Here is an 18767-nt window from a genome sequence, read left to right on the forward strand (position 1 = left end):
GTAAGGAAACTGTTTCTGTGCTTGTTTCATTTAAATTAAGCATTTTTCTTCTGCATATTAAAGTTTCCAAGCTGTATTAAGTCAATTTTCAAAAGTAAACTTTTGAAAGAACCACCATGTTTTGTTCAGTTATGAACAACCTCCATTCCCAAGGTGTTCATAACTGAAGTTCTACTGTACTCAGAACCCTGTGGGCAGCAATGAAAACTGGCAACTATCAAGTCAATTTCAGTAACTATTGTTACTGGGGAAAGCTCTGAGGAAAAGTGGAGGCAGGTGGGCTCAACCTAGGCTACAAACATGTGTTGTTTAGCTTAAGCTTATCCCTAGGAGAGTTGCAGACTAACTTTTACACATGTATTAAATAGCTAGTTAACTGACAATTAATTTGAGATAAGAAGTCTAGTGAAGACAAGCCATATGATGGTGTAGGATGAGGGTCGTGGGGGAGAGCAAAAGGGGGAACTACAAAAATTCCTTGATTATTTGGCTTTGCTCAACACAAGGGTAACCCCTGCCCTCCAAGTCTTCCCCACCCCCCAAACTTAGATCTCATGGAGTTCTTCCCTACCTCATGGTAGGAGAAGCATGAGATCCAAGAGTTTCTATCATCATGATTTCTTTAAAGAATATCAATTCCAGTCCAAGGTCTTACCTTCCACTTTCAATCTGTCATCTTGACACAACCTTCATAGTCTCCATTCTCAACCACCCACCTCCCTTGCCCTCAACCTTTTACCTTCACACCCAGAAATCCTCCAGTATTCGCCAGCCTCAAAGAAATACACGGAATTTATAGTAACTGTCTGACTTCCCCTCCCCTAACTCCCTCTTGGCACTAAATTTTGTCCTCTCCAGTCTACAGAAGAACTGCTCTCACCAAGGTATATCATTGAGACACAAGGTGGGTGAAGTAATATATCTTTTATTTGACCAACTTCTGTTGGTAAAAGAGACAAGCTTTCAAGTTACACACAGCTTTTCTTCTGAAGAACAGCTCAAAAGTTTGTCTCTTTCATCAACAGAAGTTGAGCCAATAAAAAGATATTATCTCACCCACCTTGTCGCGCTAATATCCTGGGACCGACATGACTACAATTCTGCAAACAAGGTATACAATGACTTTCTTGGGCAAGTCTCAACTTTATCTATCCTTTTTGACATCACTCAAATTGAATCCCTCCTACTTGTCTACTGTATGAAACCTAAACTTCTTGCCCTTTTCTTGAAGATCCAGTGCACTTCTTTCCTTAGCCTATAGAATCCCACTCGCCTCCTTCACTACAGCAGTTCCAGTGTCAATGCCAATTTTTGTATCCTTCCCTCACTCTGCAATCACGCCTTCCCCCATGCATCTTTCTAAGATTTACTTCAATCAGCTAATGTGTTAAAACTTGTTTTCACTAGGATTTTAACATGTGTTACCAAACATATTAAAAAAGCAACTTTCTCCTAGTGAAGACAAGGCCTTACAGTTATTCCTCAAGAAGATAACTTGGCATTGGTTTATATTTGGTTCATACATTTAAGAACATTTTCCCTCCACCATCAGCTCTCTCAAACCTGAGGGCTAGAAACTATTAAATAAAAGCTTAAATTCTGGAGCCCAATTAGGTGGCAAGGAATGGATTCTATAGCAAGTTGTGCAGTTACAGTATCACAGAATACACGAGGCCCAGGTTATATTTTAAAAAGTTTTCTGTGGTATGCCAGGAGAGTTTGTGTTACACAACTAAGAAAAATGAAAGCCCGTTGTAATGAATGAATATACAACATTTTAAATTAACCAGATTTAGCTTATTAGATTAAACAACAAAAGAAATAAAATGTTTAATAATAAATATTGACAAGCTGTGTGCTTGATTAATTACACTTACATCAGTAGATGCAGTTAAAATTTTGGAAAGGGTGACTCTTGCTAACCCATCTCTGCTGTAATCCAAACTAGAAACTGTCAGTTTTAGTAAGTGATCTTGGTTCTTCAAGGAGCAGAGATTAAGAAGACTGAAAAAAGTTGAAAGACAGTATTAGTTGGATTCCACTTTCAATTTTAGTATTTTATGCATGTACACATAATATATACACCACCTTGCTAATTTATTATTTTTACTATTCAACATAATATGTTGGGTCAAAATTAAGGTAAGGATAAATGTTAATCTGATACTGGCTGCTTAAGAAACGTTAGCATGATATTTGACAATGCATGCTGCCTGCCTTTTTCTCATATTTTCAGTGTGTAGACAGAAACATTCTCCCTGATGCAGTCACCAAGATGTTGTTGTCAGTCAGACATGCCTAGAAAAAAAGGCCATTCTACAAAATCCATCTGTACTACAGGGCTTTTTCCGAAGAGGTTGGAGAATCTAGTGAGATTTGGGAGGTTTTTAGTTTTGTTGGACATAGGTCTTTATTTACCATTTGCAGGTTTTATAATGATTGAACATGTACCCACAGCATATTACAAACTGAAGTAAATACAAACACTCACCACTGAAACACATTGCATTTTTCAAGCATTTTCACTCCGTGAGGGTGACAGGAGAGTGTACCAAAAAACAGAAAGTAGTGCTGACTAAGGGTGCTTAGTAACCCATTGTTCTGAAGACTGCGTTCTGGTTTCATTCCAGAGGAAGAGTTGAGCCAATGCACAATATCTTTTACCAATTCCTCCAGATAGCCTTGTCCATCCTACCCCAAAAATGTAAAAAGATATTTTCATTTATTACTGGTAATGAACAGCTTTAGTTGGTTTTTGTTTACTAAAATGTATTGATTTAAATTTCTCAGAATGCACATATATAAAAATGATAAAATAAAAAAATGTTAACTAGCACAAACAGTTTAATAAAGCGAAAAAAGCTAAAGGCAAATAAAGAAAGACTGATTTCAGTGGGAGCTCTGTACCAATTTTTGACATATGCAGTATGACAGTTATGAAAAGACAAGGCAAAGTAAAATATTTTAGTATAGTTGAAGGAAAGAAATTTGAGCATGATAATAAGGATACATCTCTGGTATTGAACAAGAGGCCAGGGAGCATTCCACAAAACCCATTTCTGCTTTAAAAAACAAAACAAAACAAAAAACCCACTCCTTCTTAATATACAAATCACCACAGTACTGAGGCACTCCTACGCCTGCTGGCCAGGATACCTCAGGATTCTAATTAGACTTGCAAAGATGGTCTTTTTAAATTTTAAAACCCTAAAGTTTTCTTGCAAACATCATTACTAAAATTAAGATTTTGCTTATCTAGCATAGAGAACTGTCATTTTTTCTTATATCTTATAGCTGAAATCATTTCTCACCTCTTCAGATTCAAGAAGAAATTCAGTAAACTGGCAACCCACAACAGTGAGTTGCTTAGACTTGACATAATCCAGATCCAGGTTGGCATACAATTTACTACTAGGCTTGTAAAAATACAGCAGTCGTCGGACAAACCTAATTAAGATTAAAATGAGAATTAGTTGATTACCCTAAAAAAAAAAATCTTACTGTGCTGCAAGAAATAATATATATATGAACTTGTGGGCATGAAAGGGATATTTTGTACACAAGGAGTTACGGTGATGGGTACCAAGTAGATTTATTTGCAAATTACTAAAATTGTAGTCTGCAGAAACAAAGATCAGGCAGCCCAAACAATTATAGCCAGAACACAATTTCAGAGATGTGACCATGTGAAGAGTCATAAAAATTCTTTCTATGCCTTTTGGGAATGCCACAATAGAAGACAAGCAAAAAATTCAAGTTATCAAGAAGATTTTTTTTTTTTTTTTTTTTTTACAGTGAACAACAAAAGCAGGCAATAAAACAGATTCATTCAGTTATAATCTCTTCTGTAACATTTCTCCTGTGGAAAATTAAGCGATTACTCCTATTTGTCTGTCTATAAGAGTGACCCACTTCATGTAGTAACTACTCTTCTCTTGGCAGATTTAAAAAAAAATTCATGTGTCCTGGTATTTGTTATGTATTTTTAAAAGAAGTCAGACCACAGAGTGGCTGGTATGCATTTGTCTTCAAGAAAAATACATGCCTTCTATGCATGTCACACCATATTTTCCCAACTTGATACTTCTTATTTGGACAGTTTAAACAGAACTTGGGCATTACTAATGATCAAATATGAAGCCCTATAACGGTCTTAGTGCACAGATACACTGATTCAGGTGGAATCAATTCAGGATTGCAGCAGTAGGGCCCTAAGTTTGTAATTTAAAATTATATTAATATTTTCCATAAATCATTAGTCATATTTAGTATACAACTTGCATACCATAGTATAAGAGAACACAGAATGCTTTTTAAGGGGTATCTATGGCTCTCTATACAAACATTGATTTTTTTTTTTATTGTTGTTACAGCAGGAATGAGAGAACAGGCCTCTGTCCAAGTCTGACTGACAAAACACAGGGCAGAGAAATTCCTAAGGAGTCCTCTCAAGGCTGTTTTATATTTTCACAAAACAACCAACCAATAATAAGAGCATGTGAGCAAACATAAGTCATAATTAAACATTCTTATGGATTATGCTTATGTGCATCTCTCAAAGATTAAGTAAGGCTAGCAATAACTTGAACAACACAACTGTGATTTAATCATTTTTAAAAGCCATTTTTGATGACTAACGCTACAGTCATAAGATTTTCACAAGATACATTAGACTAAATGCACTGGCACACAGCACAAATTGTGTATTTACACGATGGAGAACAAAGCCTGGAAAAAAAAAAGTGTTTTGCTGTCAACAATTTTTGAGAATGATACAGTTAACAGTTCATAGCTCTGAGTCATCCAAGACTGCAGAAGGTTGTTTTTTTTTAAATCTATGTTAACTGCAACCAAGAGTTAGAATATTTTATGGCAGTAAAAGCATGGAGATAGCTGTTTGCAATTCTGCAAGTGCAGAAATAAGCCTTATAGTAAAAAGCGTCCTAGCTTTTCACAACTTATTGAGCGTTTAAAAAAAAAAAAAATCATTCATCCACTGAACAATGCTTGAATACAGTACAAATCCAGGAAACAGTTACACAGTATTGTAGACATTCCTTTGAGAAGAGCAATATTACAAATGACTGAATCTGGAAAATAATCCTTTATCACATATTACCAGTTAGCAATTACTTTTGTATTCTGTGTGTATGAAAGGGGCAGGAGGAAAGTGGGATACAGTTAGATTGTGGTCATAATGATTATCACAACACCACCACTCATGTTTAGGACAGAATGTAAAGGGTAGCAATCCATTTTTACATTTCCACTTAAAAAGTAGTCTGATTATTTTTACTAAAAGAAATTAAGAGGTCAGAGCAAGGTGTAGTGCAGGGGTAGGCAACCTATGGCACTCACACTGCTCAGGTCCTGGCCACCGGTCCGGGGGGCTCTGCATTTTAAATTTAATTTTAAATGAAGCTTCTTATACATTTTTAAAACCTTATTTACTTTACATACAACAATAATTTAGTTATATATTATAGACTTATAGAAAGAGACCTTCTAAAAACGTTCAAATGTATTACTGGCACGCAAAACCTTAAATTAGAGTGAATAAATGAAGACTCGGCACACCGCTTCTGAAAGGTTGCCAACCCCTGGTGTAGTCCTTAAGGTTGCATCTTAGCAGTAGGTTTTCCTCGCAAGTCTACAGAAAAATATCCTGTCAATCTTGGCAAAATGAGGAAAACTAAAAGACTGTTTATTCAGATCAATGTCTTAGGTCTACATTATGAGTGACATCCCAAAGATATTTACTAACACTTGAAGCTGGGAGTAGAAGTGATAAAAGAAAAATTCCCTTGTTCCAAAGATTATAAATGTAGATGAAAAACACTGCACTTCGTGTTAGAGCTTTTAGTTCTTAAAAAACACCTACACTTGATTTCAAAATTGTTGCTTTTTTCTTTAAAAAAAAAAACTTCACCCTTTTGTTTTGTTTTATGGTACCAGCTGGTATAGTGACCAGGTTTGTTTTACTCTGGAATGTTTCTCAAAATGTTGCCACCAAACACTAAATTGAAGAAATAGTGAAAATATAATCTTTTGAGGTTTAAAATGTAATGAAGTGTGTTTGGCTAGTTGATATCCTTCTGTTTTAAGGGATAAATATATTTGTACAGAAAATAACTCTTAGCATACATAAATGGCTCCTTTTATTTAAGCTTTACAACTTAATCGCCTACATTTCATTTTCACAGCTCATATACAGAGTAGAATTTAGAAATGTTGCATTTCCAAGGAATAGCTGATTGAAATATTTCAAATTTTTCCACAGGAAGTCTAAATAAGTGTTACATACCTGTGCAACTGTTCATCTTTATAGTTCCTTAGATTTACATTTGGCCACTAGATAAAGAACAGATATGGCATTATGTAAGACTTGTACATCACTGTTGAATAATTCACTAAAATGTCTTCACTTCTATATATTGACACAGATGCGTCAGTTACTATTTAAAAATTTCTCATTAGTTATTCTGTTTGTGTGTGAAAGAATCTAAAGAAACTGCTGAAGAATAGAACGGTTACTTACCTTCTGTAACTGTTGTTCTTCGAGATGTGTTGTTCACGTCCATTACACATTAGGTGTACGCGCGCCGCGTGCACGGACGTTGGAAACTTTTTCCCTTAGCGGCTCCCGTCGGGCCGGCAGGGCCCCCTCCCTCCCGCCAGAGCGGCGCCCCGCTCTAGGGTATATATATATATATATCCCTGCCGACCCGACCCCTCCGGTTCCTTCTTGCCGGAGACTCCGACAGAGGGGAAGGAGGGTGGGAAGTGTAATGGACGTGAACAACACATCTCGAAGAACAACAGTTACAGAAGGTAAGTAACCGTTCTTTCTTCTTCGAGTGATTGTTCACGTCCATTACACATTAGGTGATTCCCAAGCTTACCATTGGAGGTGGGTAGGAGTCAAGGTACAACTGACTGTAGCACAGCCCGTCCGACCACCGCGTCCTCTCTGGTCTGATGGTGGATCGCGTAGTGGGCTGTGAACGTGTGTACGGACGACCAGGTGGCCGCTTTACAGATTTCCTGGATAGGAACCTGCGCCAAGAAGGCCGTCGAGGACGCTTGGGCCCTAGTCGAGTGGGCCCGGATCTCTGGGGCCAGAACATTGGCGAGCTCATAACATGTGCGTATACAATGCACAATCCACGCCGATAAGCGCTGTGTCGAGATAGGCAGGCCTCTCATACGTTCCGCAATGGCAATAAACAGCTGAGGTGTTCTGCGGAACGACCTGGTCCACTCCAGGTAAAACGCCAATGCCCTTCGAACATCGAGGGTATGTAGGCTGCGGTGATAAGGGTCCGTATGGGGTTTAGGGAAGAACACCGGTAGACAAATGTCCTGTCCCATGTGGAACTGAGAGACCACTTTTGGGAGGAATTTGGGGTGTGGCCTCAGTGGCACCTTATCCTTATGAAAAACTGTATAAAGGGGTTCTGAAGTGAGGGCCCTCAATTCCGATACCCTCCTGGCCGATGTGATGGCCACGAGAAATGCCACCTTCCACGAGAGGTGCATGAGTGAGCAAGTGGCTAGGGGTTCAAAGGGGGGCCCCCATGAGCTTAGTTAGGACTAGGTTCAGACTCCACGCAGGGACCGGTGGGCACGAGTAGGGAAACACCCTCTCCAGCCCCTCGAGGAATCGGGCTACTGTGGGGTTGGAGAACACTGACACTCCCAACTCTCCCGGATGGAATGCCGAAATGGCAGCCAAATGCACTTTAATCGAGGCGGGGGCAAGCCCCTGATGCTTGAGGTGCAGTAAGTAGTCCAGGATCGATGGAACTGAGGCATGGAGAGGCTGTATGTGCTGAGGCTCGCACCAGTGGGAGAACCTCTTCCATTTGGCCAGGTAGGTCACTCTTGTGGAGGGCTTCCTACTACTAAGGAGAATTTGCTGAACCTGGTGAGAGCACCTGTGTTCCGCATCGTTCAGCTAGAGAGATACCACGCCGTGAGATGTAACGACGACAGGTTCGGGTGGAGCAGGCGACCCCTGTCTTGTGTGATTAGATCGCGATGGAGGGGGAGGGTGATCGGGTCGGCTATGGACAATTCCAGCAGGGTCGTGAACCAATGCTGGCGTGGCCAGGCTGGGGCGATGAGTATAATTGTTGCCCTGTCCCTGCGGGTCTTGAGGAGGACCTTGTGGATGAGCGGGAATGGAGGGAAGGCATACCTCAGGCTCCCTCCCCACGGAATCGTGAAGGCGTCTGCCAATGATCCCGGGCTGAGGTTCTGAAACGAGCAAAACTGAGGGCATTGACTGTTGTCCTTGGTGGCGAAAAGATCCACCCGGGGAAAGCCCCACCTCCGGAAGATTGAATGCAGGACGTCCCGCCTCAACGCCCATTCGTGCATTTGGTAGGATCGGCTGAGGCGATCCGCTAACCCGTTTTGGATCCCCGGGAGATACGTTGCAATAAGATGGACCGCATGGGCTATACAGAAGTCCCATAATTGGAGTGCCTCGCGACAGAGGGGAGAGGACCGGGACCCGCCCTGCTTGTTTATATAGAACATGGCGGTAGTGTTGTCTGTCAGGACTGCCACGCTGTGACCTTCTATGGTGGCGTGGAAGGTCTGACAGGCGAGGCGAACCGCTCTCAGCTCCTTTAGATTGATGTGAAGCAACCTGTCTTCCCTGGACCACAAGCCTTGGGTCCGCAGTTCCCCCAGATGTGCCCCCCAACCCAGGTCCGATGCATCCGTTACTAATGTCAGAGTGGGCTGTGGGGCAGCGAAGGGGATCCCTTCGCAGACCTGCTGTTGATCGAGCCACCAGCGGAGCGAGCCCAACACCCGATCCGGGATCGTCACCACCAGATCCAAGGGGTCTCTGTTGGGGCGGTACGTTTGGGTAAACCACAACTGCAAGGGCCGGAGCCTTAGGCGGGCATGTCTGACTACATGTGTGCAGGCTGCCATGTGTCCCAGGAGCTGCATGCAACACCTTGCCGTTGTCGTGGGGAACTTCTGGACTGAGCTTACGGCCCTTTGAATTGTCAGGAACCGTGACTCTGGGAGGCTTGCCCGTGCGGTCACCGAGTCCAGGACTGCACCTATGAAGTCCAGTCTCTGTGTGGGAGCTAACGTGGACTTGGGTACGTTGACCAGGAGGCCGAGCCTGCCGAACATCTGTAAGGCCAGCTTCACGTGAGAGCGGACCTCGGCCTCTGACCTGCCCGCGAGGAGCCAGTCGTCCAAGCACGGGAACACGCGCATCCTTCTCTTTCGAAGGAAGGCTGCTACCACGGACATGCATTTCGTGAATACTCATGGTGCTGATGCCAGCCCAAAAGGCAGGACCGTAAATTGGAAATAGCGCTGGTTGACGGTGAAGCGCAGGAACCGCCTGTGGGCCGGATTGATGGCGATGTGAAAATAAGCATCTTTCATATCGAGGGCAGCGTACCAATCCCCCGGATCCAGGGATGGGATAATAGTTCCAAGGGAGACCATACGGAAGCGCGTTCTGACCAGAAACTTGTTTAGGTCGCGCAGGTCCAAGATTGGACGGAGGCCCCCTTTTGCCTTGGGAATCAGGAAGTACCTGGAGTAGAATCCTTTTCCCCTTAGGTCTGGTGGGACCTCTTCCACTGCTCCTACTGTGAGAAGGGTCTGTACCTCCTGCATGAGAAGTTGCTCGTGAGAGGGGTCCCTGAAGAGGGACGGGGAAGGGGGATGGCAGGGAGGGGGTGAGGAAAACTGGAGGGTATAGCCTGCCTTCACTGTGCGCAGGACCCAGCGGTCCGATGTTATGCGCGACCATGCCCGGTAGAAATGGGACAGGCGGTCCTTGAAACTTAGAGGAGGATCCGGCATGGAATGTGGTACGATGTCCTCGAGCGTAACTTCAAAAGCCTGGTTTGTTCCCTGGCTGCGGCTTGCCCTGGCCGTGACCTTGGCCCTGGTTAGGCATATTGTTACGTCTCCGCCTGTTATCCCTGCCACGACGGTGGTACGGTTCGTGCCGAGGGCGAGGGTGGTACTGCCTCTGTGGTGGTTGAGGCTTAAAGGGCTTGCGCTGTGTCACCGGGATATGCATTCCTAATGACTTTAGGGTTGCTCGCGAGTCCTTAAGGCTATGTAGTCTGGCGTCCGTTTGGTCGGAGAACAAGCCCGAACCTTCAAACGGGAGGTCCTGCAGGGTGGTCTGCACCTCTGGCGGAAGGCCTGAAGCCTGTAACCATGCCGAACGCCTCATCAATACCCCTGACGCAATTGTTCTAGCCGCTGCGTCGGCTGAATCGAGGGAGGCCTGCAATGAGGTCTTGGCCACCGCCATCCCCTCGTCCACCAGGGCCGTGAACTCAGGATGTGCGTCCGGAGGTAGGGAGTCTGAACTTGGAGACTGATGCCCAAGAATTAAAATTGTGCCTATTTAGAATCGCCTGCTGATTAGCGATCCTCAGCTGAAGGCCCCCAGACGAATAGACTTTCCTTCTGAAAAAGTCCAATCGTTTTGCCTCCTTGCCCTTGGGCGCAGGGGCTTGCTGGCCATGACGCTCTCGCTCGTTGACCGTCGAGACCACCAGCGAACAAGGAGACGGGTGCAAAAAGAGGAAGTCAAACCCTCTAGATGGGGCGAAGTATTTTCTCTCCACGCCTCTTGCAGTTGGTGCACTGGAGGCCGGCGTTTGCCACACCGTCTTATAGTTGGACTGGACTGTCCGTATAATCTGGAGGTCCCCTCCGGGCTCAGGATGTCGACCATGGGGTCCTCCTGTTCTACAGTCTCCTCCGCTTGCAAGCCCAGATTGAGGGCTACCCGGCGAAGCAGGTCTTGGTGCGCCCGATGATCAATTGGGGGAGGGCCGGCTACTGCCTCGTCCGGCGAGGAGGAAGAGGTCGGGGCCTTTTGCCCATCCTCACCTTCCTGCAACCCGTCATCGACTGGTTGTTCCTCTGGGGCCTGTCCCACGGTGTGGGACTGGGATGGTACCGTGCTCGGTGCCGAGCCCACTCCCTCCCACTCCTGCAGTCTAGAGATCGTTGCCTCCTTGTGAGAGGGCGGGCAGTACCGCGGAGAGCAGGATCGGTACCCTGATGGCCCGGATCTCGAGGTCCTAGATGGGGGCCCTTGCTGGTGGTAGGCCCAGGGTGTCCAGAACGGCCATTGGCTTGGTTGGCCCCATTGGGGATGGCCAGGGGCTTCGTAGTCCCTACTAGCCTGTGCCCTATGGACGGTGATCTGGAAGGCCACGGCGGAGCCGTAGAACGGTGCTGGTCCAGGATTGGGGAGTAGTGCCTCCGCGACCAGGACCTGGAGCGGCGTCTCACCGACCTGGACCTGGATCGGTACCGGTGACCACGGGACCGGGAACGACTACGGGTGGTCGGTCTCGGGGAATGTACCGCCGACGCATCCCGGTGCCGACTCGTGTATGGCTGCTGAGTCGGTGCCGACCGCTTGCTGAGGCCCGACTGCTGTGGCGCTTTCTGCGCGGAGGGCAACCGGGAGTCCACCGAGGCGGAGCTCGACCGGGACCGGTGCCTTGAACGGTGCCGAGATGGTGACTGTGATGGGCGCACCATCGCCAGCTTGCCTCTGTGTGGCAGTCTCGGCGGAGCGTCCTCAGTTTGTGGAGGGCCCTCAATGGACAATGCAATGAGGTCCTTTGCTGCCTCAAATGTGTCCGGAGTGGAGGGCTGTTCCAAGAGCTCCTCCAGCCCTTCTTCCTCACTCGACGCGCCTATCCCGGGGCTCGACGGGCCTTTCGGCGCCGGAGCCACTACCGGGGCCTGTGCCGGGGCCGTGCCAGCCTTGGGCGCACTCGAGGTCCTCGCCGGCGCTACCCTCTTATGCGGGGAGCATCCTCGGGCCTTGGGTTGGCCCTTCGATTTTGTCGGCGAAGACGTCCGGTGCCATACATGCCCCCATTGGGTCGGTGCCGTGGGCTTCGAGTGACCCGCCGGCGCCGGTTCCCGCACCGATGCCGGGGCGCTCCGCACTGAGGCAGACGGTGCCGCCGAAGTGGAGGGCTGTAACGCCGTCTCCATGAGCAGCTGCTTGAGGCGAAAGTCTCTTTCTTTCTTAGTTCTGGGCTTAAAGGCCTTGCAGATCTTGCAGCGCTCTTGCTGGTGAGCTTCCCTCAGGCAGCGGAGACACGAGTCGTGGGGGTCGCTCAATGGCATAGGCTTACGGCACGTGGCACAAGCCTTGAAGCCTTGGGCGTGCGGCATGCCCCGCCGCCCAGGGCCGGTGCCGGGGTTGACCAAGCAACCACAACAGGAACTTTAAGTACCTAATGAGCTGTTAACTACTAAGCTTAAACACTAACTACTAAATAACTGATAACTGTTACAGATAACACTAATGACTATGCTAAGGGACACTCTCAGACGAGAGAGAGTTGTTCCAACGCCGCCACGGACGGTAAGAAGGAACTGGAGAGGTCGGGTCGGCAGGGATATATATACCCTAGAGCGGGGCGCCTCTCTGGCGGGAGGGAGGGGGCCCTGCCGGCCCGACGGGAGCCGCTAAGGGAAAAAGTTTCCGACGTCCGTGCACGCGGCGCGCATACACCTAATGTGTAATGGACGTGAACAATCACTCGAAGAAGAAGCTTTCATTCCAGTAACAAAGTGTCATCACATCTTTATTTTCTTTCAGTTAGATGCACAGTTGAACATAGTTACTCACTCATGGTTCTGGCTGTTTAAAAATATAAAATTAATGGTTATCAAGTCTGGAAACATTTTAAAATGTTATTTTTTTTTAAATGGACAAGCCAATTTTCTCTTTAGTGAGGAGTTGGGGTTGAGAGGTGTGGGCCATTTGTGTCCGTGTACAAAATTCCAGTGAATACAATTTCAAAATATTGAAAACCAAGTCTGCTTATTTTTCTTTTCTGTAAATAAACAGCAACTTTAAAAACAGACATTTTAGAGGGACACAGTCTGCTTGAACTGTTTATATTAATAAAAAATTATTAAGTTTGAATAAATTCAATATTTTGATACAGCACCTATTAAACAGTATTTTAATAAGAATTTTTCTGCTCCCCAGTTGATGTTTATAAGGATCTTTTGGCCAGGCCCAGGAACACCACAAAGCATGCCTGAGCCCACCCCTCTTTGAACAACCACTTCCCGTTTGTGCTCATTCTTTCCTGTTGTCTCTTCACTGTCATCTGTACTTTTATTGTTTCAAGTAAATACCCTCTTGCAATGTCTGGGAAAAAAAACATACACATGAACATTGTCCCTCCTGCCTAGGCAAGGCATGACAGCAATATGATCATGCTAACACGAGAAGTAGGGCAACTGATTATGCAGTCAGTATCACTTTTCATTAAGTGTGGATAGCACAAAGTTAACAGCTAACAAAAAATAAAGAAAAAAATTCTCAACTTTCAGTTATAGCAATCCTATGAATGATTTGTAATACCAGCAGTAAAAAAATATCAGATAAATGTGATTAAGTCAACAGTGCATAGCTGTCTACTCTATTTCCCTGTCACTCCCTCCTCATTAGCATTCAATAGAATTCAACATTAATGTTAAGGAGAATACTTTATTTTAGCAAAGCATTTAATGGTGCTGCATGATCATTTAAAATATTTGAATAGTTCTGAATACAAGCAATGTCACTGACAGAAATATCCGAGACCCTTCACCTAAGGGTAAGGATAAATGGCAATGTGAATTGGGGAGGGATAGCTCTGGTTTGAGCATTGGCTTGCTAAACCCAGAGTTGTGAGTTCAATCTTTGAGGGGGCCATTTAGGGATCTGGGGCAAAAATCTGTCTGGGGATTGGTCCTGCTTTGAGCAGGGGGTTGGACTAGATGACCTCCTGAGGTCCCTTCCATGTGGGATTTCTATGATTCTAATGGTATTTAGGTGGGGAGTTGCAGGGATATGTGCTAAATTGGGTTTTTATTAATAATCTAAAATGGGTAAATACCAAATAATTTATATTTGAGGTACTAACTTAAAAACACCAATGAATACTGAGAGATAATAAAACAGCATCTAAACAGGTTAAAATACAAGCAAAAAACAAAATGGGATTTCATTTTGGAGGATCTGAAGCTTCATCCTTTGAAGCATTTAAAATTTAGTTTGACAAAGCACCAGAAAATATATTGTATGGAAAATCCTCCATTGGAACGAAAATTAACCAGATGGCTTAGTAGTTTTTTATTTTCTAATTTCTCCAATTTTATGAGGCGAAACCTTAGCGGTCTACTAAATGCAATTCTTGTTTTTCAATTCAGAATAAGACAATTGAATAGAAAAACTAGGTGACATTTTGAAAAACAGAAATACCAGAGTATTCAAACACTCCTAATGAAAAAAACCAAACAGGAACCTACTTTTATGAGACGACTTCAGAAGTATCTTCTCATAGCTTCCTTCTAATATTACCAACTTTAAGCTCACATAAGAAATAAGCCAAATTAGTTTTTTTTTGAAATAGGTTGAAAAAATATCATGAATTTTCTTTGCTCACCTTCAGTATGGTCCCTATCAGATTCCAATTCCACTCAAGGTTTTCTTTATGATGAAGTACTTGACTATCTCTAAGATTCATTACAAGTGCTTCCTCTGTATCCTAGAATATTAGAAAAGAAGTGAAAATAGGAAGTTTCTTTGCTGCACTTTACCCTAACATAAAAAACGCTTATGATAAACTCTACAATCATTTAATGAATTGTTGATTATATTGCAACTGTACTAATGTTTGACAAACAGCATTCTACTTCAAACAAGATTACACTATCAGCAGTGAAATAAGCATTATAAAGTCTAAACCTCAAATTAATTTATAGTACATTTTTGAAACTGAAGACAAATTCCAATGAAAAGCATTTCCTCCTTTTTTGCAAAAACCTATCATGTGTGTATACAACTCAAACTGCAGCATTCTGGTGCCGCAATGACAGCCTAAAAGTGAAACTGACTAAAAACTCGTCTTGAAATTAAACAAACTAGTTTAGTTTCATTGCCAAAGCTTAGAAAAAGTAGTATGTTACATTTTAGCAGTAGGTTTGCAAAGTAGCAGTAAGATGCAAAGTAGCAGACAGCATAAGAAGCAAAAAGTAAATTCAATTTTCAGCATGCCTTCCAGTTCTGAAAGTCAAATATGTTCATTTTTATTATTATTAAAGTTAAAAGTTTGCAAAACAGGCAATTACATTTATTTTACTAAAGTTAAAAGCAAACCTCACAATATCCCTTAAATGATCTGGCTGCTGAAGAGAAAGTGCATAAAGGATCATGGATTAAACAAAAACAGAAGTGGTAATATTAAAAAAAAAAAAAAATCGGGATTTCTGGAGAATGGTTTAAAAATCACAACATAAATTAACTTCAGAGTCTCTGATATTTAACATTAAGCTTACTAATAGTTAAATGGTTAATCAAAATACCTTTAAAACAAAGATATCTTTCTGCACACGGTATTGATCCCTTTTTTGGTGTGTTGAGATTGCCTTCTGAACAATATGATCTAAATGGAGGCTGTAAGGTTTAGGTCCTCGTTTCTTCATCTCATGAAAGCGTTTTAAGCAATTTAGTGCTGCACTGGCTCGTCTAGTAGGGAAAAATATTGATATTTATCACTGTTCAACAGTACAATAAAACACAGGCCACCATTGCTAAGTCTTGTATTAATTAAGCCTGGGTTAACCAAGAAGTTGTCAATGAGAAATGACTGTTCTGAATTCAAAAAGAAAGTCAAATTACTGTCCTCCTATAATTCTAGAAGGTGCAAGTTCCAATAGGTTTATACTCGCCAGTCTTGTACCTTCAGTGGGAAATTAGTTTTGAGAATCTTAGAGATAGGAAACAAGGGGAAAACAGGACATGGGCCATTCAGGAATCAATCAAACTAGCATCAGACATCAAACAGCTTACGAAATCAAATATTCATCATGAACTTGAACACTGAGGGCATGTCTTCACTACCCGCCAGATCGGCGGGTAGCGATTGATCGGGGATCGATTTATCGCGTCTAGTGTAGACGCAATAAAATCAATCCCCAATGGCTCTGCCGTCGACTCCGGAACGCCACTGCAGCGAGAGGCGGAAGCGGAGTCGAAGGGGGAGCAGCAGCGGTCGACTCGCCGCCGTCCTCGCAGCCAGGTAAGTCGACCTAAAATACGCAACTTCAGCTACGCGACTAGCGTAGCTGAAGTTGCGTATCTTAGGTCAACCTCCCCATAGTGTAGACCTAGACTAAGAACTAGGGAGACATACCACTTGCCTAGAGAGAAGACCTAATGGTGTGCATTAATTACAAGTTTTACAAATGCTTGAAAAGGATGGTTTGGGAGCTTTTTTGTGGGTGCTTTTAAAAAGTACAGCAATCCTAAGAATACCAGCACTAATAGATATGGTTGTAATACTTGGATATACACTGTTCCCTACTTAGGAGATATTTTCATCTACACCTTTACCTCAATATAACACTGTCCTCGGGAGCCAAAAAATCTTACCACGTTATATCGAACGTGCTTTGATCCACCGGAGTGCGCAGCCCCGCTCCCCCAGAGCACTGCTTTACCGCGTTATATCCGAATTCATGTTATATCGGGTCGTGTTATATCGGGGTAGAGGTGTACCCTTTTTTTTTTTTTTTTTTTTTAAAAACAACTTTTAATACAAGTGTTATTTGATGGATAACTACACTCACAAAATTGTAACTTTGGAACTCCTAGATCAAGACAATACAGACGGTGCTGACATGGTTAGGGTCCCCAGATATAACAGATGTCATATCAATAACACTATATTTCTTCAGTAGAGACAGGTAGGGAGAAATGGAGTTAAGTGGCTAATGATGCCGTTGACCCTCTGAATTATTTTCAGAGGGGGCAAAAAGGAGAAAAATTGTAAGCTAAAGTGTGGAGGTGTGCCATTTCTATTCTTCAGTTCCTCTCCTCACCCACTGTCCTGACCAAGTGTGAAAGTTACCAGTTACTGCTACAGATCTTCTATTCCTTCCCTGGCATCCACTTAAGTCCAACATTAACAGATTAAAATTTGAATTTCACCACTTTTATAACAGTCCAACATTTAAATTAAAACCATTTTGTGGATTTTTTTTTATTTTTTATTTTTTTTTAATTTTTTTTACTTTCAGCAGAATTTTTAGACATGCAATATTCATACTTTCACAAATGTGTCATCACTATAAGACTTTCTACGGCTTTCTTCATACTAACCACTCTTGCAATGCAAAAGAAATATAGGCAAAATTATAAGCACAAAAAAAAAGAATCCCCACCCCCACCCTCAATATGTACAACTTAGTTAGCAGTTAACATTCTTGCCAAATTGTACTCAAGCCTTTCAATAAGACCTTGGAAATCTTCTTAGAAATCTTTATTTTTAGTATTTATGATACCACCTACAGCCATCAAACTTAGCACCAAAAATTTTACAACAGTAATTTAAAAATAATTCAGTGTTTATCATTAAAAGCACAATGGAGAAAGTAAAATATCAAGGAATTTCTTTCCTGGTTTTATCATCACTGGATACAAATTTGAAAAGCCAGATAAAAAATAATACTGAGAATAACCTGAACCATCACAAATAAAAATACAAAAATAATACTGAGAATAATATTGAACAATCACAAATAATGACTACAATAACTTTGCACAATTTACTACAAAATTGTTTAGCTTTGTGGAGGACATCATACTTAAGCATACTCAATAATGTAAAAGCATCTAGAGTTATGGATAGGCAATTTATAGAAATTTGGAATAAATATTTCAATTAATCTGACTTCTGTCATGAATAAAATACACTACCTGCAAAAAATTACTCTTCTGAAATTGAACGGCAAAAAAGTGAAATTTTAGTAAAAAATCGTAAACATTTAATTAATTTTCTTCTTTCATATTTACTGTGAGGAATAAACAGCTTTTATAGATATTTAGTTTTAGTCAGTGTTGCTGGCATATAGCTCTCAATTCATTATTGTGCCAGTGCCAGACAAAAAAAATCTATGATTAGTGTGTAACTACTAGCAAATACAGTATGTCTGCTCCATCAAATGCAGTGGTAATTGTTTGAAGCTTCTGCTTTGTTTGCGCCTCATGTTTAAACAGACCTACAGCACAAGAAACATTTTGAAAATGAGTGGAAGCTCCGAACAAAAGAAGCTGTAGCAGGAGACAGAAGCTATTTTTCTGGGTTTTTTTAAATCACTGTCTTTTGGAAAGTCAAAGTCTTTTTGAGACTGAGCATTTTCATTTCTAGTTCCTGAGTTTTCAGAGAAAGTCTAACATTGAACTTCAGTTTTTAATTTTGCTATTAATGCTTCATAAATTTAACAAATTACTAATTAATATAGCTAGAGTTAAACATTGGCTAAGGCAAGTTTATTGGAGAGTCATTCCTAATTTTAAAGGCATAACCTTTCCAGAAAGTTAAACACTAAACCACTTCAAAACACTTAAGGGAGACAAAATTCAGAACACATCTCAAGTAATGTGGTTTATACTGTTTGGTCCGATATTATAATATGAATTAATAAAATAATAATAATAATAATTTCTTCATAGTAATATGAACTGCCTCGTAAAAATAATTCTTGTAATACCTGATGTGAAGCAGTTTTGATAAGACAAACTTACTCCTCAAAATCTTTCTTCCAGTTCGGTCTGAATTTCAGGATTAATTATGGTCACTATATTGCAACTTTGGAACTTATATGCTGTACACTGAAACAATATTTACCTGTACTGCATATATGTACTAACCATTAATAACTACAGACAT

At 42.4% G+C, this 18767-nt stretch overlaps 1 protein-coding gene across 5 annotated transcripts in view; it reads right to left on the reverse strand.

Annotated features, from left to right (window-relative positions):
• Window positions 1-18767, reverse strand: part of RICTOR (RPTOR independent companion of MTOR complex 2) — a 176302-nt gene that overhangs the window by 43702 nt on the left and 113833 nt on the right. For all 5 annotated transcript variants that reach the window (XR_010588772.1, XM_065550014.1, XM_065550015.1 and 2 more), the window contains 6 exons: window positions 15400-15562; window positions 14481-14582; window positions 6305-6351; window positions 3312-3447; window positions 2492-2691; window positions 1878-2004 (listed from right to left, as the gene is read on the reverse strand). Coding sequence is in view for 4 of the 5 variants with exons in the window: in XM_065550014.1 (XP_065406086.1) it covers window positions 1878-2004; window positions 2492-2691; window positions 3312-3447; window positions 6305-6351; window positions 14481-14582; window positions 15400-15562 (775 nt within the window). In the remaining variant the exon portion in view is untranslated. The remainder of the gene's footprint in view (window positions 1-1877; window positions 2005-2491; window positions 2692-3311; window positions 3448-6304; window positions 6352-14480; window positions 14583-15399; window positions 15563-18767) is intronic.

Source organism: Chrysemys picta, chromosome 6 (assembly GCF_011386835.1).
Source record: "Chrysemys picta bellii isolate R12L10 chromosome 6, ASM1138683v2, whole genome shotgun sequence".
NCBI lineage: Eukaryota > Metazoa > Chordata > Testudines > Emydidae > Chrysemys > Chrysemys picta.